At 50.7% G+C, this 17,364-nt stretch overlaps 1 protein-coding gene across 1 annotated transcript in view; it reads right to left on the bottom strand.

The window, feature by feature from the left end:
* CDCA7L (cell division cycle associated 7 like) overlaps nucleotides 1–16,776 on the bottom strand; it is a 28,094-nt gene extending 11,318 nt beyond the window's left edge. Inside the window, exons 1-2 of the mRNA XM_069088740.1 lie at nucleotides 16,546–16,776; nucleotides 3,446–3,577 (exon numbers count right to left, since the gene is read on the bottom strand). Coding sequence (XP_068944841.1) covers nucleotides 3,446–3,577; nucleotides 16,546–16,569 — 156 coding nt within the window. The 5' untranslated portion in view covers nucleotides 16,570–16,776. The remainder of the gene's footprint in view (nucleotides 1–3,445; nucleotides 3,578–16,545) is intronic.
* Nucleotides 16,777–17,364: the final 588 nt, after the last annotated feature.

Below are 17,364 nucleotides of genomic sequence, written 5' to 3'. Positions count from 1 at the left end.
GTAGTTGACAAAAAGGAGGCTATTTGAAAATGCTCAATCTGGCCCAGGTGGGCCCAGTCTGTCAGCAGGCTGAAGGATGCCCCATGCATCAGGGACCCTGCTCCAGCAGCCAACCTGGGCTGCAGGGGGCATGGAGGCCAGAGGGTGCTCCTCTCATACAAGGCATCCTCACTGCCTCTGGGTAGCTGAACAGCCAGCCTGGCCCTCTCAGAGCCCCCAGCTGCCTCTGGTGGGTAATCCTGAAGTCGAGAATGAGCGAAAGCATCTGAATCCAAGAGAGGACAGCGTATCACACCATGAAGGTGGGATGCCCAGAGGTCTGGAAGGGCTATAGCCTTGGTCAGGGCAGCCCTCCACTCCCTCACAAGCAGATGAATTCTGCTTTAAATAGTTACTGCAACTCTTTGTCAGAAGAGAGTCACTGACTGGAAAGGAAATGGGCCAGACTGCATTGAAAGGGCCCTCAGAGGTCACTGAGTCTGAAACTGAGGCCCAGAGCTTGTATCTGAGGTCAGCCACAGCCACTCTAAGGGAGGAACCCTATTCCTGATACCCCTGTTAGAGCTGACCCTTCCAGGTCTCCAGACCCCCAACAAGGGAATGGACAATAACATAGCCTGATACCTCCTGTGATTAGGGAGCCGCAGGGTTGGAATGACATGGAAGCCAACACAGACAATGTAGAAGATACTACACAGGGCAGGGCCAGACTCTGGCCTGGAATGTCCACCTGAGGTCATGGGAGGAATGAAGTTCTGCTCCTGCCTGGACTCAAAGGGCTTATGACCAGCTGAAGAAGCAAGACCACCAGCCAGCGGGAGTTTGAAGATGAGCCCCCCCATTCCACAACCTCCCCCCCAACCAGAGAAACTGACCCACTGGCTAATTAACTGATGATGTGAAAGTATGCAGATGAGAAGAATCAAGGAGACAAGGAGCGTCCCAAGGGCCAAGACTGACCCAGAAGACAGGCAGTTAGCCAGCTGTTGTTGACAAGGAACAACCAACCAGCTATTGGTGCTGCCTGCCCCAGGTCCCCGATTTATTTTGTGCGAAGTAGCACAGAGTAACTGAGAGCTGGCCCCAGAACCAGGAAGACCCGTGTTTAAATTCTGCCTCTGCCCCTTGCTGGCTGTGTGATTCTCACAGTGCCTTAAGCCAATCTCTCAAAGTAAAACCTGGGAGAAAGGGCTGGCATCAGTGACATCATACGTGCGCTGTACAACCTTATCTAAGTACGTGGTGCCTCCCCATAGGACAGAGACTCCTTGAGGGAAGATGCCAGGGCCTCTCTCTCCTTGGATCTCCAGCGCCTGGCCCATGGTCAGTGCTCACGGTCCTATTCTTCTTCAACACCCCACACAGAAGTTGGGGACAATCACTTGGTACAGCCCTCTCCTTTTACAGATGAGGAAAGTATCTGATGAGAAAGGTCACCACCCAACGCAAGATGGCGGTTCTTGCCCAAGTATAGTCTCTTGAAGGGTATGAGGGCCTTGTCCTGTGGACCTCAGTATTCCCTGCCTGCCCTCCCCCTAAGCCTTAAACAAAGCCGGTTTTTGAGGAAGGTTTCTTGGACATCTGAATGAATGGTGAAGTCAGTCCAGGAACTTATTAAACCACCATTCCCGTCAAGCTGGCACGAAACAGTTGGTATATTTTTCAGAGCAACTCAATTCACAAGAAAGAGTCATTTACTCACCTGTCAAGATTGGCCCCGAAATGAGGAACTTGGATTTATGGGGCATAAGTGACTTCTTTTTTTTCAGGCCAAGTGTTGTATTAGGCACATAGTACATAAAAGCCATTTGAGGCTCGGCAGAAGGGCCTGGCAATGAGATTGTTATTATTCCCTAAAAGGAACTCTCAAGCAAAATCCTACACAAGGAGCCACAGTACTGGAAGGAAAACACAGGGCTGGCCACAGGCAACATCCCAACACTTCCACACTGTGCCTCAAAGGGGGTTAGGGAAAGACTCCAGGGCAGGCCCAGAATTTAGGGAGGGACACTCTTACTGAAACACCAACAGTCTGGGATTATGTTAGGCCCCGAGGGCTGCCAGGAAAAATCCCCACTGTTCCACAGAAGATGTTGCTCAGGGAAGATAGGCGATAGACAGGCAGTTTTCTATTGCCCTTTCAAGTCTGAAGCTGAGGTCCCACCCCACAGGCATCTGTGAGCTTTGTTTTCTGATGTGATTCTAAGTTCAACCCAAAGTTGGGGGACACTGGGGCAAAGGAAAAGGGACATATTCAGAGCAATCTCTAATACCTCCCCAGCAGATGATCCCATAGAAATAGAAATACATGCAATGAGAACCAATGATTAAAATTATGGCAGGCCTTATAGGACCCTCAGTAAATAAAGACTAATCACATATAGCAGGATATTCTACTTAATAAGGCAGGGAACAACATTTATATACTTTAGATTTTGATGAGCCTTCCCCTGTGAGATGAGTACCACAAGTATTATTACTGCCCTTGTACAGATAGTGAAAGTGAGATGCAAAAACTCAACTCAATTCAGTGAAGACTTAGTAAGTGCCCACTATGGACAAGGCTACAGAACCACAAAGACTGACTGGTAGGAGGCACAGGTCTTGAGCCCAGCACTCCCAAATTCAGCCCTTGGATCAGCCATCCCAAGCTGCCTCTAACACACAGAATTCGGAGGCCCCAGGCAGCCAACAATGCTTATCTATAATAATCGCATCCAGGTGGGCGTAGGAGAGTTTTAATTTACAAGAGAGTGGGGAATAAGGAAGAGAAGGCAGTCTTACACCATCCTAAGAGCAAACCCTGAGGCAAGAACGCCAGCCCTGAAGCCACATTGGGCTCTGCCCCTCCAGGGGCCTCCCCCTCAAAGGCCTAGCTTGTGTGCTCTACAGATGAATCTTCAAAGGAGACACCCTGTCCAGAGACAAGTCCCTGGACCTCCTCCTTGGCTTGCCTGAGCCTCAGCACAATCTTCTGGGCTACAATCACCACAGTGGGCTGGGTCCTCTCCTTTGACTATGCGGGAGGACCTGAATTACAGCTCAAGGTAGGTTCACGTTCTTGAGGCAGCAATGAGAATGTATTTCATCCTATGAGGTCATTCTCTGAGGGGTGGGGAGTTTCTCAAGAACTCTCCCCCCAAAAAAGATTCAAAAAGCAAAAGCTAAAAGGTTCTCTTGTGTGCTCAAACACATCTCCTTTCACTCTACAATAAAGCAACAGCTCAAAAGAAACAGGAGATGTGCAAACTGAAAGTCATTTCCACTAGCCATGTGACCAAGCTGAGGCAGAACCTTCCAAGGACACACTGATCTGATCAGCCAGTCCCACACTGTGCCCTGACCCAACATAGTGATGTCTTGGTCTTCTTCAACTTCCAAGGACAAGCACCGATGAATGAAGGCCCCTGAAACCAAGCCTCCCATAGCAATGCCCACTCCTTACCTTTTTTCCTGGCTCTGGGGAGTCAAAACTCTCTTCCAGGTACAGTGTTTCCATGGGAACATCATCTCCAAACCCAAAAAAATCTTCCTCATCACTGGGGGCCTCGAAAATGTCAGCTATCTCTTCAGGTATCTGTTGGGGATTCAATAGAGATGGAATGATCGAAGTACTGACTGGTGTGAGCCCCCCCTTTCAACAGCCCCATCAACACATCATTCACTCTAACAAAGATGAATTCGCCAAGAAGAGCCCCACTCCCAAAGGAGGGGTGGGGGGCATCTGATACAACACACACATACCGAGTGCAGTGGCGGGGGGGGGGGGGTGGCAGGGCAGACTTCTGTAAAATTCCAGAGACAAGCCCTTCTTACTGTCACACAGAACAATGAGGCAATCTTCCCATAGAAGCAATTTTCCATTTGCAGGCTAAAAAAAAGACAGCCTAAGAACACACAAGCCTCAGTTTCTGGAAATCTGATTATCTCGGGTTCTGCCTAATTGAATCATGATCTTCCCATTCTGAGGCTTGGTGCTTGGACTCTGGAGTCCCAGAGGGTGTGCTGAAGGCCCTGACCTGGGAGGCAGAGGGCCTGGCCTCTCCTCCTGACTCTGATCTTCCTACCTATGTGACCTGACCAATCCGTCCCAATGGCTGGGCAAGTTTTCTCATCTATATGAAGAGAGGACCGGTCTTGATAACTCCAGACCCAGATGCTGCCTGGTCGCCCCAGGCTAGCGCCTTCCCCCCAAGGCCACCAGGTATCTCCTCTTGTCCCTGGGGGCAGACTTTTTGCTCTTTTCTTTGGATTTCCAGGCTTAACCAAGTGCCTTGGGCAAGGACAAAGTCTTAAATGCTCGAGGACTGATTTCTCAAATCCTTCACTAAAAACACCACCACCTGGGGGGAGGGGGAAAGCTAAGTGCTTTACAAACAGGGTCTTATGTGACCCTCAGAATAACCCTGTGAGGTAGGTGCTGCTATGATCCCCATTTTAAGTTGAAAAAATTGAGGCAAAGGGGATTAAGTGACTTGGCCAGGGTCACACAGCTATTAAGTGTCAGCATTGGAACTCAGGTCTTCTTGACTCCAAGCCCACTGCTCTGTTCACTGAACCTGCCCAAATTAGAGACCAGACAAGTATAAGTTGATTTAGACTTTTGTCCCCTAGTTCAATCTCCCTCCCATTGCAGCCCCTGCTCAAGGTACCATAACTAATACCAGCTGGCTCTGGGAAAGAGGAGCCTCGCTTTATCTGAAGGGCTGTCACAAAGGGCAAGATCTGGAGCTGGCAGGCACATCAGAATCAGAAACCCCTTTGGAGACTCGCTGGCTGGGCGACCCTGGGTTCAACTAACTCTGAGCCTCCATTTTTAGGTCTTTAAAATGAAGGGGCTGGAGGAGATGATGTCCAGGGTCCCTGGCAGCCCGATGTATAACCCCATCATCCCTGTTCAGCTTTGAACTAAGAGATTGGGGAGCCACAGATGGGGGCTGCCAACCTCCCCAATACTCAGGAGCTGTCCAAGGTGGAATGGGCTGCCTCTGGAAGCCGTGGGCAGCTGGGGGGGCGGCATAGTGCATAGAGCGCCAGGCCTGGAGTCAGGAAGACTCATCTTCCTGCATCCTATTACAGCCTCAGACACTTAGTTGTGTGACCTTGGGCAAGTCACTTAACCCTGTTTGCCTCAGTTTCCTCATCTGTAAAATGAGCTGGAGAAGGAAGTGGCAAACCGCTCCCCTGTCTCTGCCAAGAAAAGCCCCAATGGGGCCATGGAGAGTCAGACATGACTGAACAAGGAAACCGTGGACTCCCCTTCCACGGAGGTCTAAACCGAAGGGGATGATGGTGTGGCAGTGCCACAGCCTTAGAATGGAGAGGCCCAGGAGGGACATCTAGGCCACCGCTCTCTTTTTTATAAAGGAGGAAACTGAGGCTCATGGTGGTTGAGTGACGACTGGAAGATTTCTGAGCTCTCCTCCTGGGATTCTGTGATAGTAGGAATAGGGGTGTGGAGCCAAAGGGCACAGATTTGAGTCTATGCTCTGACAGTCCCTTCTCTGGGCAAAAATGCCGAATAAACCTAACCCAAGCCCCCAGAAGGCCCCTCCCAGCTGTCCAGCTAAGACCCCAATGACCTCAGAAGCTACAAGGAAAGGGAGAGCTTTTCCACTCTCCTCTGACACCGTCTGACAGGCTTTCCAGCTGCCAGGATGAAAATCTTCCCCTTCCAGCCCCTGAGAAAGGGTTAAGACCAGCCCATTCCCAGCTTTAATGACTTAATGGAGAGCACCCAGGGGTCTATGAATACCCCTGCTCTTCCTGGGACCCCTGCATTAGCCCGAGTTATTGTGCAGACAGGCTTGCTACTGCTGTGACTGCTGTATGCCCAACTAATTTCTCCTTCTCCAGCTATTACTTCTGAATCTGCACCAGAGGGGCCGTTATGGGGGTAATTACCGATTAGGAACAAAAGGGGAAGAAAATAGACTTTCCCAGTGGAAGGCTTATTTTTTTTTAACTCTCTTTGCATTCTTGGGGTAGGTAGGGGCTCTGATTAAAGTAACTTGTGTGAAGGAACTTCAAAAGGCCTTAAAAATAAAGGGCAGTGTGAGACACCTCCCCCCATTCCAGCCTTGGTTTTTTGAGCCTCTCATTAAAATGTTCAGAAGGCTCCCCACCTCCCCCCCACCAGTCAAGCAAAGGGCTTCATTTAACAAGCAAAGAAGAAGGCAGGATTTGTGTAAGGTAGACAGCCACACTCAAAGAAGACTCACACACAAGACGCCCCCAGCCTGGTCTTGGCACTGAGATCTGTCCTGCTCCCTCCCATTCATCTCCCAAGACAGGATGTTTAGACTCAGTCACTCCTGGGCCTCGAGGATCGGTCTAGACACAGAGCTCAATAGATTCTTGGTCAAGCAGGGGCTGAAGGAGACGGCCATCATGGACTGACCCACTGGAGTCAAGAAGATTAGAGCCCTAAACCGGGAAGGCCATCTAGTCCAACCCCTTCCTTTTACAGAGACCCAGAAGGTGACAGAGGTCAGAACCCAGGTCCTCGGTGCACACCTGCACTTTGCCTTCTCTCCCTCTACCCCCAACAACCCCAATGGTTTGCCCGGTCTTTGTCCTCACCTGCTGCTCTCCAAGCAGACCCCACACACTAGATGAAGGCTCCATCTGCAGCCTATCTTTCATGTGCCCTACCCACCGACACTTCCTTCATGAAGCCTTTTCTGCCTCCCCCTGGGATGTCTGCTTATATATTCTGCACACACCCACAGGCAGACATGTTTTCTACTCACCTTAGAATGTAAGCTTACTGAGGGCAGGCCCTTCTCTCTTTTGTCTTTGTATCCTCGTCCCTAAACACAGTTCTGGGCACACAGGAGGCACTTAATACATGCTTGTAGATTGACTGATGGGCCCTATATCCATTGCACTTTCCCCTATCCCATGATGCCTCTCAGATCGGAGTTCTTTGCCTCAGTTTCCCCATCTGTAAAATGGGGATATTACTCCTTTGTAGAATCTACCTCCATAGAGCTGTTGTGAGCTTTGAATGAAAGAATCCTTAAGGTGTTTTACAAACATACACCTCAGCTATCCCAATGGGGAAATTCTCTCCTCTCTCTGAGGTACGCAGGAATGTGGAAGTCCATCCTATGTCCTACAATGCTTCCTGATGATCAAACCCACAACCAGCTACTCTCTGGTCCCCCAACACCACCCTCATTGAGTTCCTGCTCACTTCTTGGTGCCTTTTGAAAATTCCAAGAGCAAGGACTTCTGGGCTCAATACTGCTGTGACTTATATCTGCCTCTAGGAGAAAATCTCAACTCTTTACCTAGACATTTAGCCTCATCTCAGTCTGGACCTGCTTCCAATTTACTCCAAGCCCATCTGATCAGGCCAAACCAGGCTACTTTCTCTTCCCCCAGCACATGCCCTTTCTCACCACCTTGGTCCAAAATGCTCTCAGAATTCCTAGATTTAAGAGTTGGAAAGGACCTTGATGGTCATCTACTCTAATATTCTCCTTGGAGAGATGAGACCAAGAGAGGGTAAGTGATCTGCCCAAGGTCATGCCCAGAGAAGCAAAGAACTTGAGAGCTGGAGGGACCTGAAAGGCATCCTCTCTGTAAGACACCCACCAAGCACTTGTCCAGGCTCTGCTCAGCCTCTTAGAGTCCTTGGGGACTTCCCTGACCGCCCAGACTCCTTCAAATGATCCCATGACTTCCCTGTTTATTTGCCATGCCCCCCTCGCCCACAGCTGACTATCCATTCCTTGAGGGCAGGGGGGGCTGCCTTTTATCTCTTATCTCAGTTTCTCCAGCTCCTAAGCAGTGCTTGGCACAGGGCAGGGGCTTAAAAAAATGCCTGTTGAATTAAAAAGTCTCATCCCCATTGAATCAAAGCTTATTAAGTGAGGAGTAAAAAGGTCCCAAGTTATTACTAATGCATGGGCAACCAGGAACCTTGGGAACCGGACAGGTCATTGAAGCTATTTATCAGCAACTGCCCAGTGTCAAAAAGACCCTTATGAAAGGCCCTCCCTGGCACATCCTGGAAAGAAGCACCTCGTTAATAGCTTATATTCCCTCATAAATGAAAAATGCCAGCTCTGTCTACACACCCCTGAATGTGCCAGTTCCAAGGTATAGGAAGTGAGTCAGTTCTCTCCGTGTCGGAAAGTCCAGAATACATGGCCCTCTCAGTGTCGGAAGACCAAACACACACAAGGGCTGCCTGTTAAGAAGGTTCTGGGAAGGACCCGGAGTCAGGAAATCCAAAGCACACACCAGCCCTTTGGAAAGAGAAATAGCAAGACCAAGCCCGCGTGGAAAGATTCTACATGAAGCCCCTTAATATGCAACGTGATGGCATTTTTCCTGATGGACAAGTTAGCAAGACTCCTCTGATCATGGCAGCCCAGAATGCCCGAGGCCACCACGCAGATGCCTTTGAAAGGGAAGGAGCCCATCTGTGAGAGACAGCATCCTTCAGTTCCCTGGAGATCAAAGTGAGGGGCCTTCCCCATCACACAAGCTCAGGGTCAGGGGGTGTCAGGGTATCACACGGTCCAATCCATACTTTTAACACACCTTTATACCTTACATGACACATCAAATTCACCTTTATAACATGCCTCCCTGAATGTCCATCTACTAGCCATGGGACCCTGGGCAAGCCAGTTCCTCTTTCTGTTTGTCTCCTCATCTCTAAACCAAGGAGGTTGTACTTGGCGTCCTTCTATGTGCCCATGATTTACACAAAGTCTACAAGAAGAGTATTTCTGGTCATCCCCCACCCTGGGGGCAGGGTCGAAGGTCAGAGGTTGCAGGGAAACAAAACGTGGCTGGATGACAGGGGACAGCCATCTCTTATAACCAGAGCACTCAGGGTAGCACAGGGCCATCCCCTGTCATGGTGGCTTCCCCTAGACTGTAGGGAGGGCTCTGGGCACACCACATACACACCCCCTACAGAGAAAGCCTTGAAAGGCAAAAATGAAACAGTCCTTGCCCTGGAGGGACTTACATTCTATGGACAGGTGTACACACAAGTGTGTATGAAGGACACTCATCTCTGTGGAATTGAGATGCCCAGGGGAACCGTTATGTGGTCCTTCTTTTGTGCTGACATGTAAATCTAGAGAACCGATTACACCCACGATGGAAGTACGTTTGATTTGGTCTGTGTGGGCACTCTCTCACTTAATATGAGTACCCCCGTTTGGGGAAGGCCAATGATAACATGGAAAGTAACCAGGCCTCATGCTCTATGAGGAGGGATGGGGTGAAGGAAAGTACCATCTGTCACTGAAAGAAGGACTGAGCCTGGGGCAAGGGGGTGACTATCACAAAGGGGCGAATCCAGGCTTGGCTGAGGAGGTCCAGGGCTCCCCTTTCCAAGGAAGTCTTTCCAAAAGGCCTGGAGGAACACACTCACAGAAATCCAAATCTGGGTATATGGTGCTATGATCCAGTAAGCTCCAATGAGTGGTGGCCCACTCAGCTTCTGGACCATTCTGTACTAGGCAGCAGCATTCAGTCTTGGTGACTTTCACCCATCCTTGTTCTTGGGGCACTTCCAAAGGGCAGGTATTAGGGGCTCAACAAACAGAGGAAGACAGCTGTCACTTTCTATTCAGGAGACCAAACATTGCCCAGGGCATCCCCTATTAAAGCTGGGAGAGTAGGAAGGAGGGGCAGCCAACTGCCTCGGGGCCATCTTGCTCTTCAGAGGCCCTCCACAAATCCTGCTGGTACATAAAGAAGGATCTAGAGGAGATGCTCTACTAGGAAACAATGTATGAAAAGCTCTGAGAAAGGATAAATCTGGACAACTCTTCAAACAGACCTGCAACACACAGCACAAGGGACTGATCTAACACACCCTACACAATAAACACAAAATGGATGAATAACACCCATTGCCACGATCCTGATGCGCAGCAGGATGGCTGGGCCACCAAGTTCATCTATCACATGGCTCAGGGCTTGGCTTTGAAGAGCCCAGTGAGCCGAGTTCAGAAGGGAAAAAGGAAGAAGGGGACGCACTGAGTCTCTACGGGGGAAGGGTGTGGACCCATAGGTGGCAGGTTTGGGAGGGCTTTCTGAAGATGGGGGAGACCTGGGCATGTCTACAGGTAGTAGACAGTAAGATTCTTGAGGACAGGGACTCCTTCCCTCCGTCCGTCCCTCCCTCCCTCCCTCCCTCCCTCCCTCCTTCCTTCCTTCCTTCCTTCCTTTCTTTCTTTCTTTGTATTCCTAGCACTTCCTTTCCCCATCTTGCACAGGAGGGGAGCAGGTTCTGAGAGGCTAAGACAGCTGCTAAAGGGTGACGCTAGAATTTGAACCCAGATCTCTCCTGACTCCAATCTACCATCCCCCTACTTTAGAGATGAGGAAACAAGAGGCACAGGAGATGAAATGCCTTGTCACCAACTTGTCCAGCACGATGTCCTTCCCCAGTGGGATGATGGGGCAGGTGAAGGTTTGGAAAGAGGGCACCACAGAACACCAGGACCCTTTCACTCTTCCCCAAGACAGAGAGCATTCAGGGAGCTGCGTGACTGGCCATCATGCAGGCACCAGTGATTACCTTTGCACCCCATGCCAAAGAATGCACTCTACAGATGTGTATGTACAACTGTGAAAGGCATTAAGGGGAAAAAGGAAAAAAAAAGCAAATACATAAATCTCCCGCATCCCAGAACCAAGGACACTGACGTCTTGTCCCATAGGCAGACTTTCCTGGAGCGGATCTGCTCAAGACCTCTGAAATGGCCATGCCAAAGACCACGGAAGCACTGAAGACACCCAGCCTTTAGAAGTCCTGCCTGCTGGGCCCAGGCTGCTAGACACCTGGCTGCCGGCCCCAATTAATACATACACAGCGCTTCCATGTGTAGACCACTTTTGATTCCTACTTAGAGAAGGAATAAGGGAGACTATTTTGCACAAAGAAGTCTATTAAGGCAGTCCAAGCAGTCTTCCCCCAGGTCCCCAGGTGTTTTTGGCTGGCAGTGTTAAAAGCAGATTCTCAAACCCTTTTTTAAAGCTGCCTGAGAGGTTATCCACTTAGAACATTCTCATGGAAGCTTTGAGAAGCATTTTTTTTTAATGACACTAATATGCTCCTTGCTGAGAAGTCAGAGAAGATGAAAATTAAACCGGTTAACAATTATAAAATCTCTCTCTTTTACTGATCTGAGTTTTCCCAAAAGATGCTTTTAAAGGGGAAAAAAAAATTCCAATTCAACAAATCTTTATTCAGAGGCAAAATGTGTAAGACACAGTCCTAGCCCCGAATGGGCCATAAAATATAGATTTTAAAAGTGGATCCCAATTAGAAAATGTTGCTAAAATGGGGTCATAGTTATAAAGCACTGCTTTGAAAACCTTAAGGCTCGATATAAATGCTAGCTATTATTATTATCATTATTAATAATATTAATATTAAAGTGTTGGCACTTCATTGTTTATGGTCTCTTAGGGAACCCCAGAGCTGGTCCCCAAAATCAGAGTCTCACAGAACCCCTGGAACATAGATTTAGGAACATAAACATACACCTTCAATGGTGTATCGTTTAACACCTTCATTGTATAGTTAAGAAAACGGACGCTCAGGGGGATGACGTGATTTGGCCCAAGTCACAGAAAGAATCAATGTCAGAACTAGGATGTGAATTCAGGTCTTTTGACTCCTAATCAGGAATTGTGCTATACCACCTCAGCTCAATAACCATGTATTAAGATCCTGGTGTACAAAGAAGACTGTGATGGATGCTGAGGAAGACACAAAAAATCTAGTCCCTGCCTCAAAGGGCTGGCGGTCTACAGTCTATCCTCAAAGGGGGATAAGGTATAAACCCAGATAACCATACTGTGTAATAGGGCAGGAGTGTCCTTAGCTACATTAAAGCGCAATTAGGAAATAATGGACAAAATGAAGGAAAAAACAGAACATAAATAATGTTAACGTGTGGTTTTCTAAGTCAACATGCAGCCTTAGTGGCCCCATTTCTAGTGAGTTAGAGAGACACCAGAAAAGCTCAAAGGTACAGTCCGAGTTAAGGACAAAAGTATGACCAGTCAATGAGATGCAGACGGGCATCATTAAGGAGGTGACAGTAAAGGATGGGCAGCGATTCATAGGTTAAACAGGAAAAAGGAAGGCACTCCAGATACAGGAAATGGCCCAGGTAGGAAACCACAGGAATTACTGAGATGATTGGGGACCCTCCCAGGATGGCCTATTTAGGTCTGAAGGAGAGTTCAAACTCCTTAGTTCACAGATAAGGAGAGGACATCTCTAAGAGGAGTGACCTGCCCAAGCTCACCCATGGGACCTAGCAGGCAGCAAGGCGGGGAATCAAACTCAGCTGCCCTGACCCCAGATCCACTCCTTTCTCCCATACTTCAACCTACTGGAAAAGAAAATGGAGGGGAGAGGAGGGATGACTGGATAGAGCCTTGACTCTAGGTGTTGTCTGTCCCTTTTTCTAACAGGTGAGAAATGTGCTTGAGGAAGATGAGGGCAAGATAGCAGTGGGGAACAGGGACTGGTGGGTGAGAAGAACAGTCAGGAAACAAATAGCAGATACTAAAGGGCTTCAATTATGCTAAGAATGGAGTGGAAGCAGGCAACCAGACAGAGAGAGACAAAGTCAGAGGGAGAAAAACAGAGAGACAGAGTGAGACAGAGAGCAGTCAGGGCTTAAAGCAACATCATGTAAGGCTCAGTGAGCTTAAGGGATTTATCCAAGGTCATGCTGTAGAGTGGAAAGAACTTGGAGTCATGGGACCTGGGTTCAAATCCCAGGTCTGCTATGCACATCTTTATGGCCTTGGACAATTCACTTTAACCTCTCTCTAAGTTTCCTCTCCTATAAAATAACGAGGAGAGATCCTCAAAGGTCCCTTCACCTCACCTTATGATGAATGCCCAGGGTATCCCCAAGCCACCTGCCACAGGTGAAGGGCATAGAGCCTGGACCTGGGAGTCAGGAAGATGAGTTTATTACTTTGAAAATGCTGTCTCCAATGCTGGGCTGTTAGCTCGGGCCACAACCAGTGCTGTCAAATCCTTGCCATCTCCCAAAGCTCAAGGACATTTATTTGCCTCTGAGAAGGCTGGGATTTCATAGTCCACATGGCCCAGCTGCAAACAGGGCACTGCTCCTCACTAGAACACAAGCCCTGTGCCACGGAGACCCTTTGCTAGTTGTGCCCCCCAGCAGAATGGCTGGCCCGAAGGAGGGGCCCCAGCGGTGCTTGGCGATTGGTTATCTTACATGCCCATGTCTTCTATCCCAAGAGAATGTAAGCCCCTCGAGAGCAGGCTGGATTCTATCTCCCAAACCTAGTACAATGCCACAGGCCCTTAATATTCTTCAATGAAGGGGAAGGGAATAAGCATTTATACAGCACCTACCACATGCTAAGAGGCCAAGTGTCTACACTTTGCTAAGCAGTTTACTATTGTCTCATTTGATCCTCACAACAAGCTTGGGAGACAGGTGGTGCTGTTATCCCCATTTTGCAGATGAGGAAACTGAGGTAAACAGCTAGGAAGGGACTTGGCCAGGGTCACACAGTGTCTGAGGCTGGATCTGCACTCAGGTCTTCCTGCCTACAGGCTCAGCACTCATCCCCCTGAGCCACCTGGCAGCCTCCAGTAGCACACTGTCTTTCCACCCCAAGTCTTATGCCCTACAAGCCTGTATCTTTCCCCCTCACCAGCTGCATTTGCCGAGGCTTGCTGCTAAGGCCACCATCATAGCAGAAAGGCAGGGGGGCAGCAGCCACAATCCTCCAAGACCACTGCATACTATGGATTTCTAATCCAGTCCATCAGCAGCTGACAGAATGCCAAGGCAGGAGCCACGGAAGCCTGGGATCCCCAGGTCTTCTCTCTTTCCTCTTCCCAACCCCCAGGATCAGCTTTAATGTTTTTCTTTCCTTAGCTATCTGACTTTCTAGGAAAGCACATCTGCAGTCTTTTGAATGAACTCCATTCACCCAGCGTTCCTGACAGGCCGTACTATGCGCTAGGCACAGAGAAAAAATGACAGCCTACCCTGCCCTCTCAGGGCTTACATTCCACCAAAGCGAAAACCTCAGCCCACTGGAGCCCCAGCTGGCCAGGCTGTGGGAGCCTACCTCTTTCCACAAGTCTTCTTCTAGTTTTTAAATACAATCACTGAATCTTAAGAGTTGGAGGGGTGTCCAGGCTGATCCATGAAGGAAAGGAATCAGAATCATAGCTGGAAGGGACCCTGGAACCCATTCATGTTACATGGAAGAAAACTAAGGTCCAGAGTAGGGAGCGGATGGACTAGAGCACAGAGGGGAGGAGCTTCATCCCTCTAGAACCTCCCACTCCCGACCTGGTCACCAAGGGCTACTATCTTTGTCCCACGGGGCCCACTGAGCCATTCTTCACTCCCTGGAACTGGAAAGAAGAAGCGGCTTTCACTGAGAGGATGAGCAGGGCACATTTCCACTAGAAAAATCATCTTAATCTGTGTGACTTAGTTCTTTAAAACACCTGATTTTACATATGGCGATTTGTTCCAACTGGTAAAGAGTGTGTTTGGCTGGGATCTGTGGGTTAAACTCAGCACAGTAAAAAGTTTATTCAATATTATTTGAAAGAGGAAGGATGGAGGGAAAGGGGGGAGAGAAGACAGAGGAGGAGGGAGAAGAGGGGTGGGGAGGGGGAGAGAGAAGAGGGGGAAGGGGGTAAAGAGAGGAGGAAGGGGGGAAGAGAGAGGAGGAGGAGGGAAGAGAAAGAAGACGGGGTAAGGGGGAACAGAGAAAAGAGGGAGGAGGAAAGGAAAAACAGGCAGAAAGAAGGGAAGAGGGAAGGGAGGGATATAATCCACTCTCCAATTCAGCTGCCCCTCTAATGCCCAGTACTATATACTGTCTTCAGATGTGACTCCCAGGTTTTGCTTAACAGCGAATTATAAGTTCATGAATTAAAAAAAACAAAAGCAACCATCTATTAAATGCTTGCTGTGTGCCAAGCATTGTGCCTCTTTTTGTCTAGTTTTACCCTGAGTGTAAGCTCCCTGAGGGCAGGCACTATGTTTAGGACTGTGTGCCCTGAGACTTGGGCTCAGCCCTGACACACCCTGCTGATTACTGACCGCTCCTGGCACCCTTAGGGTCACAGGTCTAGAAGAGGAGCTCTCTTCTCAGGTACCAAGGCAGTCACTTCTCTGCATCTCAATTTCCTCCTCTGGGAAGTGAGGGGGCTGGGGTGGATAGTGTCTGAAAGCTCCTTTTAGCTCTAAATCTATGGTTCTAAGAACTCCCCCATTTGGGGGATGAGGAAAAAGGGCGAGGAGGGAGCGTGAAAGACAGGGTAAGCCTAAAGATGCAGTGTCAAAACTGGAAGTCAGGTCCTCTGACCCCAAGCTTTCTAGCTCTCAAGGGCCTGCTGTCTCTGGGATTCAGGACCCCAGCAGGCCCCCCAGCTCCTTCCCCTGCTAAGCCTTCAGGATCCTGGGTGACTCGATGACCCCTTGGATGGTCAAGCCAGAAGCATCACTAACACTGCCAGATTTTACACAAGGAGCCCTCTACTTGCAATTCTGGCTTCCTCTGTCCAGTGGAGACAAATAATATGTATTTTTCTTGTTTTCATTTCTCTCCCTCATTTAAAAAGTTTCTAAAATGCCAAATACATCTCCCAAGATATGCTTGCCAGCAGAGGTAAAATATAAACTTTCTGGCGGTTTGATTAAATCATGTTATGAACGGCAACTATTCCTTTGGATCCCCCCCCCCTCTTCAACCTGGGGGTTTGGTGTTTGGCCAGAGGTGTACTTCAGCCAAACAGCAAAATGGGAGTGTGCAAAGTCAACACTGGCGGGGCAGTGGGAGCGCTCCACACTGGGTCACTGTACTAACCCGGGCCATCTCAATGCCTCATTCCCCCCGCCAGCCGGGGAAAAACGCATCCAAAGTGGGAAGGTGAGGCGGAGCCCGCAGGTCCCAGGCGCCCAGAGCCAGGCGGCCCCGCCCCAGCCTCCCCTCCTCCGGCAAGCATCCCTGGGCTCCCACACCAAGCCCCACGGCCCCTTCCTTCCCACTCCAGACTTTTCCTTTTTAGGTTACAAATAATCGCTCCGCTGCTCCGGGACCACATCTGGGTTAGCTCGGTTCCTCCCCTGCTTTTCCCATTATATTTTTCTTGCTAACTGGAACACAGCGCGTCACGGCGTGGGCAGGGTCGGGGCCACCACCCGGCACAAGAAGCATGAGAAACCTCCCCGGGCGCCCCACACCACCAGACCCTCTCATGAACAATAGCCGGCGGACGGGAAGGGTCCCCCCGGACATCAGAGCCCGGACCCCTTCCTTTCGGCTCTAACCCTCAATCCGGGGGCTGCTGCCTCCAGGCGCCAGCCTTCCCCTACTGCAAGTTCCTCCCCACGGCCACCAACGCGCGCGGGCCAAAGTGCAAAACCCACGTGCGCCCTTGGGGAGAGTCCGTGCGGGCCAAGCTGCCGGCGCAGACGCGGCACAGGCGTGGGGGGGCACAGGGCCATGCGTGCGCGCATTCCGGAGCCTCACCCCAGCAGCAGCCGCCCGATCCATGCTCGTCCCAAGCCGGAGCCGGGCTCCGGCGCGCACCCCAGTCGCCGCAGCAGGAGTCGGAGCCGCCGCGCGACGTCCTAGAACGTCCGGCCCGGGCGCGCCCGCTACAAAGTATCAAAGGGACCCGGCCTCTCCGACGTTCGAATGCAGAACGCCGCGCGGCGGGCTGGCTACGGCGCGGGGCGAAGAGCGATCGCACTTATCTCCCGGCCGTGGGGGGGACGGGCCCTAGAGGCCGCCAAACTCTGGACGGCTCCGGCCCAGCCCCGAGCCCCGCGCGTGGCGCCCGGCCTCGCAGCAGTGGGCTTTCACGCTCGTCTTGGCCGGGGGCGCGAGGGAAGGGCCGCGGCCGCGCGCGAGCGGCGACTGGCCGGGCCGAGGTGGAGGCTTCCCCCCCGTAGTGTGGGGCAGCAGTGGAGCGGTCCGATCGGCTCTCTGCGCGGGAGAAGTGCTTGGGGGACGTCCCGCTCTGCCCAGCTGACGGGCCTGCCTGCCTTGGGATTGCAGCTACCTGGGCCAACGGGGCCGGGGCACGGAGGTGACCCCGTGGCCTGCCCTGGGACAATCAGTGCGGTTGACCCCGTAGCCCCTACCCGCCCCGCGCTAGTGTTTCTGGTGGGCTTTGTGGCCTGCTCTGCACTTTCGGTCGGCTTTGCTTAGGAAGGGGCGCGCGTTGAAAGCTGGCTCCCAGTGCAAGCCCATGTGCCCAAGGCTTTGCAGCAAGGACTTAGCTCTAGGATTTGGGCAAAGTACGCTCATGCAAGGCTGCCCTTGCTCGGAGCCTCCACTCTTGCA

Source organism: Petaurus breviceps, unplaced genomic scaffold (genome assembly GCF_028583685.1).
Source record: "Petaurus breviceps papuanus isolate PSGF00001 unplaced genomic scaffold, PetGlider_PUasm1.0 185, whole genome shotgun sequence".
NCBI classification, from domain to species: Eukaryota; Metazoa; Chordata; class Mammalia; order Diprotodontia; family Petauridae; genus Petaurus; species Petaurus breviceps.
Note: the sequence above shows the minus strand (reverse complement) of the source record. Positions and strands in the feature narration are given on the sequence as shown.